At 42.5% G+C, this 17,530-nt stretch overlaps 1 protein-coding gene across 10 annotated transcripts in view; it reads left to right on the forward strand.

The window, feature by feature from the left end:
• NIN (ninein) overlaps positions 1 to 17,530 on the forward strand; it is a 94,738-nt gene that overhangs the window by 49,094 nt on the left and 28,114 nt on the right. For 8 of the 10 annotated variants that reach the window (XM_087421749.1, XM_087421741.1, XM_087421768.1 and 5 more), the window contains 12 exons: positions 151 to 318; positions 814 to 950; positions 1,263 to 1,403; positions 1,650 to 1,824; positions 4,362 to 4,472; positions 4,846 to 4,935; positions 6,912 to 7,050; positions 8,857 to 8,978; positions 10,343 to 10,848; positions 11,766 to 13,907; positions 15,207 to 15,332; positions 15,433 to 15,502. In XM_087421749.1, the coding sequence (XP_087277875.1) occupies positions 151 to 318; positions 814 to 950; positions 1,263 to 1,403; positions 1,650 to 1,824; positions 4,362 to 4,472; positions 4,846 to 4,935; positions 6,912 to 7,050; positions 8,857 to 8,978; positions 10,343 to 10,848; positions 11,766 to 13,907; positions 15,207 to 15,332; positions 15,433 to 15,502 (3,927 nt within the window). The remainder of the gene's footprint in view (positions 1 to 150; positions 319 to 813; positions 951 to 1,262; positions 1,404 to 1,649; positions 1,825 to 4,361; positions 4,473 to 4,845; positions 4,936 to 6,911; positions 7,051 to 8,856; positions 8,979 to 10,342; positions 10,849 to 11,765; positions 13,908 to 15,206; positions 15,333 to 15,432; positions 15,503 to 17,530) is intronic. The other 2 variants (XM_087421791.1, XM_087421797.1) reach the window with 1 other exon arrangement.

Consider the following 17,530-nt stretch of genomic DNA (forward strand, 5'->3'; position numbering starts at 1 on the left):
GAGATCAAAGGGGCTTCATGACATTTTTTCCAGCAGTGTCAATTAGAGAAACGTGTTTTCTGCTCGTCGTGGTCAGGACTGACCAGTCTCCATCTTGACCAACATCTAGTTGAAGCGCCTGAGCTTGCTCAAGTCTCTCTCTTCTTCCAGTCTTTCGATGAGAATGGACGACGTGCCACAACCTCATTGGCAATGACGAGTACCATTGGCTTTAGAGTCTTCTCCTGCCTGGATGATGGGATGGGCTATGCGTCAGTGGAGAAAATTCTCGACACCTGGCAGGAAGAGGGCATTGAGAACAGCCAGGAGATCCTGAAGGTGTGGCAGCTAAAATGGGAGAAAAATGACAAATTGGGGAAGGGTTGAAAAATTCTGGTGTTTTTTGAAATGGTGATTTGATTTGATTTCTCCTTAATGATTCTTCTGTTCACAAGATCTCAGAGATAAGAGGTAACTTTTCCTACCCCCTTTAACCAGGAGTCTGTTGCTAATTTCTTTTCACATCTTTAACCCCTAAATTATTGACAAGAGGAATGCTCTTAACTGATCCCTGGTTAGTAAAGATTAAACTACTGTGTTCATTTATAGTGCCAGGTAGTATTTTTTTAAACATGCAAATAACCATGCTATAGTTTCCTTAGAGAGAACTTAGTTATGTTCTAGATTAAAGATTGTTCCTCAGCAATCGCTAAAGAAATACAGTCATCCAGCTTCTAGACATTAAATTCAGTTTTCTGAGTTTGTGTAGCTTTCACATCTTCTGCTTTCAGAGGATAGGACTAGTGATTGTCTTGACCTTGTTCTGATTTCTAGGCCTTGGATTTCAGCCTCGATGGAAACGTCAACCTGACAGAATTGACGCTGGCTCTTGAAAATGAGCTTCTGATCACCAAGAACGGCATTCACCAGGCGGCTCTGGCCAGCTTTAAGGCTGAGATCCGGCATTTGCTGTGAGTTGAGTGGAAGGTTCACCTGCTCCATTCCCTTTCCTTTGTGTCCAGCAGGTCACTCAGAGGCTGAGACGCATGTCCTTCCCCCTGTGTGCAAATGTGCTGAGCTCCCGTCATCTCACTGCTGTGGATGAGGCAGCCTTAGATTCACATGTGGGCTTTGAAGTGCGCTGTGGAATGTCTTTTTGTTTTGGAGGGTTTGGGTTGTCTTGGTTTTGTTTTTGTATTGAAGCAAGCCAGATGAGAGCCTTTTTGGGTCTACTTGTTGCTTAGAAACAGCTTCCCTTTAACTCTGTTGATTTCTGATTCTAGGGAGCGAGTTGATCAAGTGGTCAGAGAAAAAGAGAAGCTACGGTCGGATCTGGACAAGGCTGAGAAGCTCAAGTCTCTGATGGCCTCAGAGGTGGACGATCACCACGCGGCCATAGAGCGCAGGAATGAATACAACCTCAGGTGCGACCAGTAGGGCCAGGCCCCTCCTTTCTTGCCACCCAGGCCCAGGGAGTGGGGCTCGGCCTGCTTCTTGGCCACAGCTGGCTGGAGTGACTCAGGTGTGGCCAGGCCTAGAGGAAAGCAGGACACGTCAGATACTTTCTCAAGGAGCTTCCCATCTCTGTGATTCTGTTTCCATTTTTGGTGGATCTGCATAGGGACCTCTGAGGGATTTGATGGCAGCTTGTTGGTCTGTCCTCCTCACAGGAAACTAGACGAAGAGTACAAGGAGCGTATTGCAGCCTTAAAGAGCGAACTCCGAAAGGAGAGAGAGCAGATCCTGCAACAGGTGGGCAAGCAGCGTCTGGAACTTGAGCAGGAAATTGAAAAAGCAAAAACAGAAGAGAACTACATCCGGGACCGCCTTGCTCTCTCTTTAAAGGTAATCGTCCCATTAATCCTGTAGTCCGTGGTCCCTGCCGGGGACAACACATGGACAACCGCGGCTCCGTAAGAGGGCAGGTCTGCACAGGGCTCAGGCCAAGGATTCCCGCAAGTTTGCCCACCGGGGTCATGACCCAGACATGGCAGAGTCCTGCTGGGATCTAGATTTCAGAGGTATCCAGGCCTCTGGTCTGCCAATGGTGTTGATTAGTGTATCTTGTTCTCCTCACTCCCTGAAGTTGCACTGGGTCCTCAGGCTGTTTGGAACCTGGTTGATACCTTCTGCCTTCCCCCTTGTTCTTAGCTGATGGCCTCATCTCTTGCCACACAAAAGCCATCAGTTTTGTTTCTCTGCTTCCAAACGTGCCTTTTTCTCATACATCCTCTCCTTTCCTCTGCCTCAGAGGTAGTGATCCTCCACTTCACTGGACTCTGACGCCAGATAATATAGTACAATGTAGTCTAGAGGTAAAGCAGGGAGCTCTGGACTCAGACTGCCTGGTTCCAATCCAGATACCACTACTTACTGGAAACCCTTAATCGAGTTCCACAAACCGGTTTCCTAATGTACAACATGGGCACCCTGGTAAGAGCTACGCTATAGCATTGACATGAGGATTAAAGGAGATGCTCCATATACAGTGTCTGGAAGGTCGTGAGTACATAGGCAATAGTCACTCTTGTTGAGGTTAAGAAAGTTCCTGAAACTCCACACATCAAAAACTGAGTTAATTCTCACTCCCTAACCAGCAAACTGCTTCCTCCCCTGAATTTTCTCCCTCATCTACATCATCACCATGTGCTGTAAGTCACAGAAGCTAAAATCCTCAGCCACCCTCACTCATCAGCCTCTAAGTCCTGTTGATGCTCTGAAATGCCTCTCAGATTTATCCCTTTCCTCTCCATTTCCACAGCCTCTGATTGGCTCAGAACTCATCAGGATTTCTCAGCTGGCTTATGTGCATCTTTTCTTCTGTCTATCCAACCTCCATGTGGCCACCAGAGTCACTTCACTAAAGAACACTTACACTATGCCATTACCCTTTGTCAAGAGCAACATGGTAGCACTGAAGGCCCCTGCACGGGGCTCATCCTCATCCCTTTCCAACCTCAGGCCCTGCCTGCAGCCACCAGCGCGTGCCCGCAGCCCCTCTGCACCTGCTGTCAGCTCTCTCATTCCTCAGTGGGCTTCATGCCCCTTCACTGCCTTCTCCAACACCCCAGGCCAAGTGACTTTTTCGTTCCCATTACACTTACTTTTTTCTTGCCAGAAGACAGTGCATTTTCCATCACATCATAGGTAACTGTGTCCTCATCTGTCCCCCTCCCCTCTGTCCAGACTGTATGGACAGAAACAGAATCTGGTTCCTGTCTCCAGAGCACCAGCACAGGCCTGACACACCGAGCTTGCTCCTGATTGTTCTAACATTTAAATTTAGACATACTTGGAAAGATTAGAGTTAAAGAATTGATATTTTGGGGGAAGGTAGTTTTTTCTAATGCTTCAAGAACATTCTTTTTAACTCCATATTGCTGTGTGAGGGTGTGAACTAGAATGTATTAAAAATATACTGGCTCTATATTCTTTTGGCAAAATGTACTTTGAAAATAATGTTCTTCCAATCAGCTTTTAACATTGGAATAGAAAATGTCAAATGGCATGTCTGTGTGGTTTTACTTATTTTTTTAGCTAATGTGGGTGGAAATCTCTAACAATTATTATATGTACAAAAAAACCCCCACCTTGTGTGGACCTCCATTGATGTATTTCATTATAACAATTTAAACATATATCAATTATGAAAAATATGTATGTGTAGCTTTTACATCTTTAAACCAAAGTAAAATTGTAAATTAAATATAAACCCAACTATATCATCACCAAATGAAAATTGATTTTAGAGTTATTCTACTTTTCATAGTTTTTCTGAGTTCTCTTTTTCTGTCACATGAAAAAGGTATTCTGCAACCAGTTTTCTTTCATTTGATATGAAATTTTTCATGACATTAAATTTTCTACTGCAATGCTGTCCGATAGAAATACAATGAAGCCATATATGTATTTCCAAGTTTTCAAAAGCCACATTAAAAGGTAAAAAGAAACAGGTAAAATTAATTTTAAATCACTTTATTTAATCCTATATCTCCAAAACATTATCATTTTGACATGTAATCAATATACAAAAATTATTATTGCACTGTTTTTCCATTTTTGTACTAACTCTGAAATCTGGTGAGTATTTCACACTTAACAGCACATTTCAGTTTGTACTGCACATACATCAGATGCTCAGTATCCACGTGTGACTGCTAGTGGGTATCATATTGGACACACAGTTCCGTAGGATCAAAAAAAGAGGAGGCAGACTCCTCTTTGATAAGATAAATATCAATTTCTTATATTTACTTTTGTGTAATCTGCTGAAACTTTCAAGATGAACACATTCTCTCAATCTAGAGCACAGATTTATGCATCATATAAAATGGTGCCACAGTTTGCTTATTTTTTCATCTGTGCCTGTTTAATTTCTCCAGGAAAACAGTCGTCTAGAAAATGAGCTTCTGGAAAATGCAGAGAAGTTGGCAGAGTATGAGACTCTGACAAACAAACTTCAGCGAAATTTGGAAAATGTGTTAGCAGAAAAGGTAAGTCTGTTTGAATTCGATTTCCTGATATGCACCTCAAAGTGTATTTACTCAAAAGAGCAGGAGCAATGCCACCAGAACATTCCTGGTAGGGAGTTCTTTAGGGGCTAAAGAAGTTATCCTTTCTGCAGGGATGGACTCTAACAGGCTGGACATGAGGGAATCCTTGCATGGCTCTGAGAAAGGACCCTGCCTTAGTTGAACACATCCCTCCAGCACGTCCTCCACATCATCCAGCTGGTGGTGTCTCTGCTGAAGTGTCACATTCCTTTCATGCTCAGGAGATGGGGTGGGCACAAGAACAGGCCTGTGGTATGTCATAGGTCGAAGGAGGACACTTGGGAAGTGACAGCTTTGCCCTTCTCCTTTCTAGTTTGGCGACCTTGACCCCAGCAGTGCTGAATTCTTTCTGCAAGAAGAAAGGCTGACGCAGATGAGAAATGAATATGAGCGGCAGTGCAGGGTGAGTGACTGCGGGGGACCTGGTACGCAGGGGAGTGCCTGGGATGCGGTCCCACTCACCGTTCACTAGCTGTGGACCCTGAGCGAGTCACTTAACCTGGGGGGCCTCCAGTCCTCCTCTGCGAGATGGTGCACACACAAGTGCCCAGCGAGCAGGGTAGTTGTGAAGATTCTTCACAGGGACGTAATGAGCAGGTAACACAGTGTCAGCTGTCAATATTATTAGTTGGTATTCTGAAATATTAGGGAATCATGCAAACTGCGTTTACGTCTGCCTTATCTAGGTCAGAAATTGCTGGTGCTTAGAGGAAAATACAATTTTATTCCAAATGAAGGAATAAGTGGTCGTGTTGATCTGCTTATTCCAGAATTAGCCTTTCCTGATCCATCACTGCAAACCTCATCTTTGTCCTACGGGTTTTTTTCTGAATACGTTCCTTACTTTATTTACAAAATGCAAATGAAACAGAAAGCACTCAAGTCTTTAGCTAGTAAACCATGACGAATTCCTACTAGAAGAGACAGAAACATCCTTATGCATAATAGGAATCTTTGATTTTTTGAAAAAAGTAACTCTCCTAAGCTTAGGAATTTGGGGATTTTTTTTCTTAAACCACAAACACTTGTTTATTTTAACAAGGTAAGCATAACTGAGTTCTAACTGCTTTAGATGAAAATTGTACTTGTGTGTAGATGAGAAAAACAACCACCTCCTTATGAGAGTGCCCATAGCCTGCCTTCTCAGGAAATATATGTGTATACTCTGAGAAAAGAAATGAAACATTTATGCTGCTTTTACAATTAAGTTTTGGCTCTTGGCTCTAATCAAGTAGAGATGTTTTCTTTATGTCTTTAAAGTTAATTATTTCATCAGTACAATCTATTGGCTCTACTTCCCCAAATTCCCCAAATCATCCTCTTCTTTATTGTTTTAGCTTTTCATAACCATATAATTCACCCATTTAAAGTGTACAATTCAATTGTCTTTTAGTATAGTCACAGAATTGTGCAACCGTTACCGTAATCAATTTTAGAACATTTTCATCACCCAAAAAAAAGCTCCCACTCCACTTAGCTGTAATCTCTCCCATGACCCCCAGCCTAGGTGACTAATAATCTACTTTCTGTCACTCTAGTTTTGCCTATTCTTTACATTTCGTATAAATGGAATTATACAATATGTGGTCCTTTGTGACTGGCTTTCTTCATTTAGAATAATGTTCTCAAGGTTCATCCGTGTTGTAGCATGCGTCAGTACTTCATTTCTTTCCATTGCTGAATCAAATTCCATTATATGGCTATACCACATTTTATTTATCCATTCATTAGTTGATGGACATTTGGGTTGTTTTGAATATTATGAATAATGCTGCTGTGAACATATGTGTCAAGTTTTTGTGTATTCTCTTGGCTATGTACCTAGGAGTGGAATTTCTGGGTCATATGATCACTGTATGTTGAACCTTTTGAGGAACTGCCAAACTTTTTCCGAAGGGTTTGCACCATTTTACATTCCCACCAGTATGAGAGTCCCAATTTCTCCACATCCCTGCCAACACTTGTTACTGTCTGTCTTTTTGATTCTAGCCATCCTAGCAGGTACAGAGTGGTATCTCATTGTAGTTTTGATTTGCATTTCTCTGATGCTAGCGATGTTGAGTATCTTTTCATGTGCTTATTGGTATATCTTCTTTGGAGAAATGTCTATTCAGATCCTTTGCCTAATATTGAAATGGGTTATTTATCTTTTTATTACTTAGTTGTAATAGTTTTTTATATATTCTAGTTACAAGTCCCTTATCAGATATATAGTTTGCAAAAACTTTTCTCCCGTTCTGTGGGTTTTTTACTTTCTTGATGATATCCTTTGAAGCACAAAGTTTTAAATTTTGATGAAGTCCTATTTATCTATTTTTTCTTTTGTTGCTTGTGCTTTTGGTTTCATGTCTAAGACTTGTGTTGGTTTTTAAACTCCAGGTATTACAAGACCAAGTGGATGAGCTCCAGTCTGAGCTGGAAGAATATCGTACACAAGGCAAAGTGTTCAGACTTCCCTTGAAGAACTCGCTGTCAGAAGAACTTGATGTTAACAGTGGTTGCATTGAGCCTGACCGGGGTAAGCCATTCAGACACCATCTTTATGGAGTCTCTGCCTTTGACTTTTGTTTTTAGAACCATGGTTGAGTGTAAAATTGCAAAACTTTGGCAACAACAACAAAAAAGACTGGCAATACTATTTTCTTGAGCTATTTCACTTGTGGTCTGGTTTTTCATTTGTCCTTGAAGTCTTTATGAAACTATTTCCATCTGATTTTGATATGCATCAACAAAGCAATGGAAAAATCAAACCACCAGGGTATTTGCTTTGTTTAAAAAAAAAAAGAAAAAACTGGCTACAGTCTGAGAGTCCAGGCCCAGGGAGTGTTAGAATTCAGACACTGAGCTATCACTGAGTTCTGCCTTTCTACAAGAGTGCCAACTGGTATGACGATGGTTTTGGAGAGTGGGCCAGTGAGAAAACACAGAATTTGGTTTCTTAATGCTGGCTGTGCTAAATGTCTGCATTGCCTCTGCAAAACAACAAATAAAATAAATAAGTGTTGGTTTCCTGCGTTCACTCTCAGCTCTTTCCTCCCTCCTGGTATCCTGCCTCTTTCCTCCAGTGTGCTGAGTTTGAATTTCAGAAAGGGCTCAGAAGAAGTTCTTCTGTTATAAATAGTTTTCCCCATTGCTACTTGGAACAGGACAACAGGTTCTTACAAGGGTTGTTTATCCTTCTCCTGACCTATTTATTCTAGAATGAATAAAGGATTGGGGAGGAGACAGGAAGAGGCCCTAAGACATTTCCTCTGATTCTAATTCTGTAGCCTTACTGTAGCATAAGAATGGAGCCCAGCTAATGATATGATACATCTCAGCAGCTTTTCTGGGCTTTTCCACAGATGACCAAGTGTTGGGAGTTCTCCTTGTGGGTATGTGAAGCTGTGCCATCACGGGGTGGTACAGCCCAGCTATCACATCTCAGTTGGGTTTATGCCATGACATTTGAAGAGAAAGCCCAAAGCGAGACTGTTAATCCCAGACTCTAGTCTTATGCCCTTTCTCCCATCTGCCTGTGTACCCCAACATGAAAAACTTTTTGGAGTCCCCTGCCTTAAGAAATTTCTACATAGTATGAGACATAATCATTTTGTTTATGTACTAGCTCAGCCTTCAACTTACACTTCACATTTTCCCTGTTCTCCTCAGTCATCATCATGGGTGGCTGCAGAGGTGAATTCATATGGATGAGTTGAGAATTTTTTCCCCAAACTGCCTATATCCAGGTTCTTAACCTATGCCCTATTTTTTTTTCCTAATTTTAGCTGATAATTTAAGATGGGTTCCATCTACACTACGAGAAATTAATGTTACAATATTCAGTCTTCTGCAACGTTGAGTGATGGGTTGGATATCCCGACCCATGAAGTTAATTCCTCAAGGCACAGCAGCAAGTATGCTGGCCTTTCTTTCTCCTGCCACATTGCCCCTCCGCTAGTTTGTCACTCAGCATTTGCTGGATGGAGAGAAGACTGGTTGGTTTGACCAAACAACCTCATGTTGCAGCATTTTCATTAGGAGGAGGTCAACTTTAAGCAACAATTTCCATACCTGCCCCCACCTACTGTGCAAACAGATGGGTTCTATTAAGGTTTGGTGCACTGCCTGTACATGAAAGAATCTATTCACCTTCGTTTTTTCTTGTTTTCCCTAATGCTTGAAAACAGAAGAGACTTCTGGCTTCTGTTGTTTCCTAATAGATATCATCTGTGGGAATTTAGGCTGAAAATGGTTCCTTAGTTAAACTGGATGTCCCTTCTAGGATGCTGGTTATGTTATTGAAAGAACCTGCTGCAGGCTCATGGGTCTCATGTGTTCTCAGGGTTTGGTTCTGAAGAGTGCAATCCACTGAATATGAGCATCGAGGCAGAGCTGGTCATCGAACAGATGAAAGAACAGCATCACAGGGACTTGTCTCGCCTAAGACTGGAGCTTGAAGATAAAGTAAGGCCGTCTTATCAGTCCCGTTCTCTGTGAGCTCTGACAAGCTTCTGCATGTAGGGCATTCTCGATTCCTTTTTATCATGGAGCAGCACTTTGCATACATGTCTTATTGTGTCTGGTGGCTGCCAGGAACCCACTTCCTTAGGATGGTTGCACAGGCTGAGGGTGAGGCCTTTTCCTCCTGGGAGAGAGTTTCTCCAAAATGTAATATCTTCAGCCCTAGCAAGCATGGAACTTGAAGGCCATTACATTACCTATAACTTGTAAAAAAAAAAAAAAAAAAAAAATCTTCATAAAACCAAAAAAGCCCTTTGATATAGCCTTACCTCCTAAACCAGGTACAAGCTCTGAATCTGGCCTCCAAAACCCTTCATCATGTGACTTCAACTCATATTTCCAGTCTTCTCTTTTACAATTCCTTTGAGTTATTTCATCCTCCAGCCAAACCAGGTAGTTTGCTGTTCTTCATCAAACTGCCCTCTTTTGCTCATGCTATTACATGCTATGTTATAATTTCTTTCTACCTTTTGAAGGTCTGCTTACCTGTCAGAGTTTATATCAAATACTACCTCTTGCATGAACCCGTTCCTGAATTCCCCAACCAAATGTGATTTTTCCCTGCTTTGATTCCCTGGGTTACACTGTAACTCCTTTTTCTATACCTTTTATATTTTTTGTTCTGCCTTGTAGTATACTTCTTTGTACTTATCATAACCATGTCTGGACTGGTTTCTCCTTGATGGCATGGACTATGTCTTACCCAACTTCGTGTCCCCACAAGGCCTGCGAAGTGCTTAATAGGTGTTCAGCAAATATTGAATTTAATTAAGTATTTTAAGACTGTAAGTTTACAGTTAGAAGGGATGCCTGGGAAGACAAATGGTATCTCTGTGAAGGTCTAGTCAGTTTTAATAGAGTTGTTCAGAAACTAACAACATTCAACCAAGTTAAAAAGGAAAGCCAACCATGCCTGACTTAAATATGTCTTATTTCATGTGTTTTTGAATTAAGTTGCTTTAAAACAATATGGGAAAGGGCCGGCTCCGTGGCTTAGCAGTTGGGTGCGTGCGCTCTGATGCTGGCGGCCCGGGTTCGGATCCCGGGCGCGCCCCAAGGCACCACTTCTCCGTCCAACGCGAGGCCGAGTCCCACGTACAGCAACTAGAAGGATGTGAACCTACGACATACAACTATCTACTGGGGCTTTGGGGGAAAAAACATGAATAAATAAAAAAAATCTTTAAAAAAAAAAAAAACAATATGGGAAAACTGAGGAATGTCTTGTAGGAGAAAAGTGCTTACTGCCCCATCCCTTTCCATGGCCTTGAGTTGAATCACGTGGCAGTTTTTCTTTCTGACCTTAGGTGCGCCATTATGAGAAGCAGCTGGATGAAACCAAGGTCGCCTGTGAAAAGGAGCAAGAGAGCATGAGGCAGAAGTATGAGAATGAGCTGCACATCTTAGAAAAGCAAAGAAGTGACCTTAAAAAAGAAATCGCAGAACTTCAAGGCCAGGCAGCGGCCCTCAAGGAGGCACAACATACAATAACCTGCAGACACGAGGAGGAGAAAAAACAACTGCACGTGAAGTGGGATGAGGAGAAGACTCAGCTGCAGGAGAGGCTGAGGCTGGAGCACGAGCTGGAGCTCGAGGCTCGACTGGAGCAGGCAGAGGAAAGCTTCACCCGGGAGAGGGAAGGACTCGCTCATGACGGCGCCTGGACAGAGGAGAAGGTGAGAGACTTGACTCAGGAGCTAGAGCACTTCCACCAGGAGCAGCTGGAAAGCCTGGTGGAGAAGCACACTCTTGAGAAAGAGGAGTTGCGAAAAGAGCTCTTGGAGAAACACCAAAGAGAACTTCAAGAGGGAAGGTAAGGAAGTGGGGGAAACGAGCAGCCTGTGGCGCTGCCCCTCGGGCACACCAGGAGTCCCAGTCAGTTGAGGAGACGGGAAAATCAGAAGGCATGATAGCCCGCTCATTGACCAGATTGCTTTTAGTTTTTCAACCTGTTTACCATTGTTGAGACGTAGGCCAGTTATTGAAGCTGTTTTTTTAAAAAAGAGGGAAATATTTCTTGTATCTTAAAAGACTCGTATCTTTTAAGGTTCCAGATGAGGGTAAGATTATCCCAAGTGTGGTTCCTTCCTCGTTCAGTCCTATTGTTTTCTGAGAAAGGCTGTTGCTACTCGATTCTGGGCGAAGGTTTTTTTCCTCACAGAGTTAGGAAATACGCCTTTGTGCCCACCTTCCCCGCGCGAAATCGCAGGTGCACTGAGGGCTTCAGTGCCTCACATTCTGGTTGACCCAGTGCTGCTTTATTAAATAAGAGGCAAAAACATAATGAATTTGTTAGTATGTGTGGTTTATATGACTTCTATCCTCCAATGTATACTCAATTAAAATGAAAGAATTTTATGTATTTCCCAAGTTAGGGGTTAGGTTAGTATGCAGTTGATCATCTAGTGTAAAATATCAGTTTAAGCTTTTGGTTAAAAATTCGTAAACAAGTACATCCAGGAGTATGTCAAAGAATTTGGTTTCTAAAGTTTCCTTCTAAATTCAGGGAGAGGTAAGTCAGTCTTTTAAATTAATTATGGCTGCCAGTCCTAGCTCTGAGAAACGAGATCCCCTCTCAGTACAAATGAATCACACAGCAGTAAGTGAAGACCATTTGAGCAAGTACTTAAATTGTTTGCTTGGCAGTGTCTTCTATGCACAGGAAATGTGTTTTGTTTGCTTCTGGAGTTGATGGCAGTTCCAGTAATGCTGTATGTTGACCACATTTAGGGAAAAAGTGGAAACCGAGTGTAATAGAAGAACCTCTCAAATAGAAGCCCAGTTTCAGGCTGATTGTCAGAAAGTCACACAGAGATGTGAGAATGCCCTGCGAAGCCTGGAGGGGCACTACCGCCAGGAGCTGAAGGAGCTCCTGGAACAACAGCACGAGGAGAGATCCCAGTGGGAGTTTGAGAAGGACGAACTCACCCAGGAGTGTGCAGAGGCCCAGGAGCAGCTTAAAGAGACTCTCCAGAGGGAGAAAGCAACTTCTCTGGTCCTGAGCCAAGAGAGAGAGATGCTGGAGAAAACATACAAAGAACATTTGAATAGCATGGCTGTTGAGAGAGAACAGCTACTCAAAGACCTGGAAGATCTAAGAAATGCCTCTGCAAGTCAGCAAAGCCTGCTGTCCGATCAGATACTTGAGCTGAAGAGCAGTCATGAAAGAGAGCTGAAGGACTGTGAGCAGGTCCTGTGCCAGGCAGGTGCCTCGGAGCAGCTGGCTGCCCAGCGGCTTGAAAGGCTACAAATGGAACATGACCAGGAGAGGCAGGAAATGATGTCCAAGCTTCTGGCCATGGAGAGCACCCACAAAGTGACCTGTGAGAAAGCAGAGCAAGAGAAGGCTGAGATGAGCACAGAAATCTCCAGGCTTCAGAGCAAAATTAAGGAAATGCAGCAGGTGGCATCTCCTCTCTCCAGGCTTCAGAGTGGTGGCCAGGCAATGGGAGGGGAAGAGGCAGAAGGGAGCAGAGCCATGTCCCTGCTCCAGCAAGGAGAGCAGCTGCTGGAAGAGAACGGAGGTGTCCTCTTAAGCCTGCAGAGAGCTCATGAAAGAGCAGTTAAGGAAAATGTGAAAATGGCCACTGAAATTTCTAGATTGCAACAGAGGCTGCAGAAATTAGAGCCAGGGTCAGTAATGTCTTCCTGTTTAGAGGAGCCAACTACTGGATTTTTTGGAAATTCTGTGGAACAGACAGAGCCATTTTTACTACAAAACCAAATGAAGCAAGTAGAAGGTGTAAGCATGCAACGCGTCCTAAGTGAGCTGCAGGACCGTGAGGTCCAGGACCTGGGGAGCACGGGGATGAGCTCTGTTCAGAGACAGGACGTCAAAGTCGAGGAGTCGGAAGCAACAGTGGAGAGTTTTTCTGAGCTTGAAAATAGTGAGGAGACCAGGACTGAGACCTGGGACCTGAAGAATGAGGTTTGTCAGCTTCAGGAACAACTAATAATCTTACGTGCAGACTGCAATCGAGCTTCTGAAAAGAAACAGGACCTACTTTTTGATGTTTCTGTGCTAAGAAAGAAGCTGAAGGTGCTTGAGAGAATCCCCGAGTCTTCTCCCAAGTACAGACTATTGTATGAGGATGCTAGCAGAGAAAACGACTGTCTTCAGGAAGAGCTGAGAGTGATGGAGACGCGCTATGACCAAGCACTAGAAAATAACAAAGAGCTCGCTTCGGAGGTTTTCAGGTTACAGGACGAGCTGAAGAAAGTGGAAGAAGTGACTGCAACGTTCCTCGGCCTGGAGGAGAGTTATGATGTGGTCAGAAGAGAGAATGAGGAGCTGCACGTCCTGGTTCTGCGACTTCAAGGCAAGATTGAGAAGCTGCAAGACAGAGCAGTGCTGCAGCGCGACTGCTGCTCTGTGCAGGAGGCCCATGCAGACAGCGTGGCGGAGGAGCCTCGTGAGGACGCACTCGACCTACGTCAGGCCCTGGAGGGTGTGCCACAGGGCGTGAGCGTACACCACATCGTAGAAGAACATTACCAAGAAGGCCAGTACCTTGGGCAGGAGCATACTCAGCTCCTGGAAGGAGGAAAAGCACGTGAAATTGCCTGGCTACACAGAACCGTCCAGACACGTCGAGAAAAGCCCAGAGTACAGAACCAAGTTAGACTGGAGGGAAACGCTGCTCTCCTCGGCCTTCAGGACAAACGTTTTCAGCATCAGGCCACCATAGCAGAGTTAGAACTGGAGAAAAAGAGGCTGCAGGAGCTGACTAGAAAGTTGAGGGAGAGGGTCACCACTTTAGTTAAGCAAAAAGGTGCACCTTCTCAAGGAGAAAAGGAGGAAGAGCTGAAGGCAATGATGCACGACCTGCAGATCACGTGCAGTGAGATGCAGCAGAAGGTGGAACTCCTGAGGTAATGTATGCACCTGCCACATGGCACGGATCCCGCCAGCACCTCACCAGATCTAATTCCTGCTGCCTGCTGTGCCCAGAGAAACTAATCCATTAGTCTTCAAGAGGAGAGCAGAACTTGAGGCTTCCTTCTGCTTCTGTGTCCTCTAACACCTAGAGTAGCCCTGCCTCGGAGGCATTCCCTCCCTCCTAGGAACTAAGTGTCGTTGTTCCTTTGGGTGTGAAAGTCCACAGTGGAGCGTGTCTGCCTTAACCACCTGCCTCGTCAATGTCTGTCAAGTCCTTAACTCTCTTCTAGCTCTTCGTTGGGTTGGATAGATTTTCTTTTTTTTCCTGAATGTTAGTTATCCTCCTCATTTTGATGAAACATGCTCTATGAGGATGAATGTCTTTCGTGTATTAATAACTCACCTGGTAGATAAGAACTCCCCTCCTGTACTAATATAGGAAAATGAGGTGTTTTTTGGCTGACCGTGTTTCCCTTGTATCACATAGCATGCGCTGCTATTCTGCAAACGATGGAAATTTATCTTAGGACATAAGATTTCATTGAGGAGCTACCAGATTCTAATAAATGTGTTTGAAGAATAAAGACAAAAGTGAAACTAATTTGAACCACTGCCCACTTGACTTTATAAAATATGATTGCTATAGTCTTCTAGCAAATTTGGTTTCAAAAAACACTCGTAAAATATTAACACCATGTCTGAAATATCTTAATGATATGAAACAAAATACTTTAATTCTGGATGTAGTTTTTCCTCGTCTTACTTCAAACCACTTTTAGTTCTAAAAATCATACTATAATGAGATGGAAAAAATCACAACGTAAACATTAGTGTACATATTTCTGTGTGGCCCTTTTAATTATGTGTGAATTTTCTTTCTCTACGTCCCCTGGGCCTAAAACTAAAGCTCACACAGCTTAGTAATATGGCTTTTGTCTATTCAGAGCTGGGGGGGACTAGAGACTGAGATGAATGAGGTTATCTGCTCAGAACAGTGTGCTCGCCACTGAGAAAGCAGCAGCCAGTGTGGGCACTGCGTCCCCTCCTGTCTCCATGCTGAGTGTTTTAGCCACACTTCCCTAACTTAGTCTTTTAGTGAAAATCTTACATCTCAAAAGAAATGAGTCAATATGTCATAGCTTGATTTCCAAGTACTAAGACACTACTAATTTACACTTCTCTTTTTAATTGGCATGGAGTACTTGTGTTATTGGAAGTTTCTAGAAAGTATTTCCAAAGATGCCAGATGCCTGCCTTGTTGTAACTATTTTTTTCAAATCTCTGTACTTCAGATATGAATCTGAGAAGCTTCAAGAGGAAAATTCTATTTTGAGAAATGAAATTACTACTTTAAATGAAGAGGATAGCATTTCTAACCTGAAATTAGGGAAATTAAATGGATCTCAGGAAGAAATGTGGTAAGACATAAATTTTCTTAAGGCATTTTTGCAAGGACTAAAACTATTTTACTTCAACTGTTAAAGCCTAACTTAAGTTATATTTTCATTGTCCCTTTAGGCAAAAAATAGAAACTGTAGAACAGGAAAAAGCTGCAGTTCAGAAGATGGTTGAAAATTTAAAGAAACAGGTAAGGAGATACTTAATATTTCCCAATGCTTCTTGATTCTGAAACTTTCTTTTTTTTTGTTTGAAATTTACAAATTTATAGGCTATGCTACCAGAATAACAAGTAGCTAATGATAGTAAGGTTGTAAATCCTGAGTTTCAAAATGCAAACTCACCTCCTGTTACCTCTAAACTAGGTTTCTATTTTTTGTGAATACAGTAATGTATATATTGGGGCCAGCCCTGTGGCGTAGCGGTTAAGTGCTCGAGCTCTGCTGCTGGCGGCCTGGGTTTGGATCCCGGGCACCCACCGATGCACTGCTTGTCAGAGCATGCTGTGGCGGCGTCCCATGTGAAAAAGTAGAGGAAGATAGGCACAGATGTTAGCCCAGGGCCAGTCTTCCTCAGCAAAAAGAGGAGGATTGGCATGGATGTTAGCTCAGAGCTGTTCTTCCTCACAAAAAAATAAATAAATAAAAAATAATGTATATATTATCTCTAGGCTCTGAGTGCTTAATACAAGCTTATAATCAGTGGGAGTGGAGAGTGACACCTCTAAAACCAAACCTATGAAATACTAATGCTATCTCGCATGTAGTTTTGATTAATCTTAGCTCCTTCCTCTTTCCTTACCATGATTGAAAGGAGAAAGTTAAGGACAGAATTTCACAGATCTAGAATACCAGTTAATTGGTATATCTTTTCACAGAACTATGATTTATTCAGATAGCCTGTGCTATTCAATGCCCAATTTCTATAATCTCACACCATGCAATTTTGTAGGGGAAGGCCATTTAAGAATCTGTCTGAAACAGTCAAAAGACAAGGACATCCTGGGAAAAGAGTATTTTCAGTACTTGAAATAGACAAAGTGTTAACATATAAAATATATTCTGTATTCTTACAAACAAATGGCAAAACCTAGTTGAAAAATGGATAACTGATATGAATGGTCAAGTCACAGAAAAAGAGAATACAATATATGAAAGATGGTCAGCCTCATTAGTGATTAGGAAGTGCAAATTAAAGGAGTTTCTTTTTTTGACCTGTCAGATTAGCAACAGTTAAAGATTGATATCATCTGGTACTGAGAAGGGGTGAGGAAATGCATGTACCCAGACATTGTTGATGGGACCACAAGTTGGTAGCACTGTGAGGAAGACATTTTGGGGATCTCTATCAAAACAGTAATGCATATCTTCAAAAAGTGATGCAAAATACAAAATGCTACCATGTGTAAATGACTTTTCTAAAAGATTGTTTTGTTTCTTCATAATTGAAACAAAGAATGGGGGCCAGCCCGGTGGCATAGTGGGTAAGTGCTCGTGCTCCATTGCAGCAGCCCGGGGTTCAGATCCCAGGCGCGCACTGATACACCACTTGTCAAGCCATGCTGTGGCAGCGTCCCATATAAAGTGGAAGAAGATGGGCACGGATATTCCAAAAAGAGGAATAGTGGTGACGGATGTTAGCTCAGGGCTGATCTTCCTCACACACACAAAAATAAATAAATAAAAGAAAGAATGATAAATCTATACATCTGTCAGTGTGGGTATAGATAAATGCCCACACTTATGGAATGGCTTATGGCTTATGGAATACCCTACAGCCACTAAAAAATATAGCATGTGGAGGTTTCTGAATGCACTGACTTGGAAAGATAAGAGTGTGTAAGACATTTTAAGTGGAAAAAGCAGGCTGTCCAAACATCTGAAGTGATTTTGATACAATGATAATGATTTTGTTATAAAGAAGAAAAATATCTCTGTGTATATGGGCTTTGTATATGCATAGAAAACAGTCTGGAGGGATACGTGTCCAGGTGTTAACAGCGACCCCCTCTGTGGAGTGGGGCTGGACTGAGTGTCCATCACTTCTTCACACACATCGAATTGAGTGAATTTGTAATAATGAGTATGTATTATTTGTGTTGAGTGTGTGTGTGTATATATATAACATTATCTACATATAGAGGGAAAAAAATTATTCTATAAATCTGTTTTTTAGCAGAAAGTAGGGTAACTAGTTTTTAAAACATTTCAATTTTAAT

The sequence above is a fragment of the Ceratotherium simum genome, chromosome 3, assembly GCF_057802395.1.
Source record: "Ceratotherium simum simum isolate JZ-2026a chromosome 3, ASM5780239v1, whole genome shotgun sequence".
Lineage (NCBI taxonomy): Eukaryota > Metazoa > Chordata > Mammalia > Perissodactyla > Rhinocerotidae > Ceratotherium > Ceratotherium simum.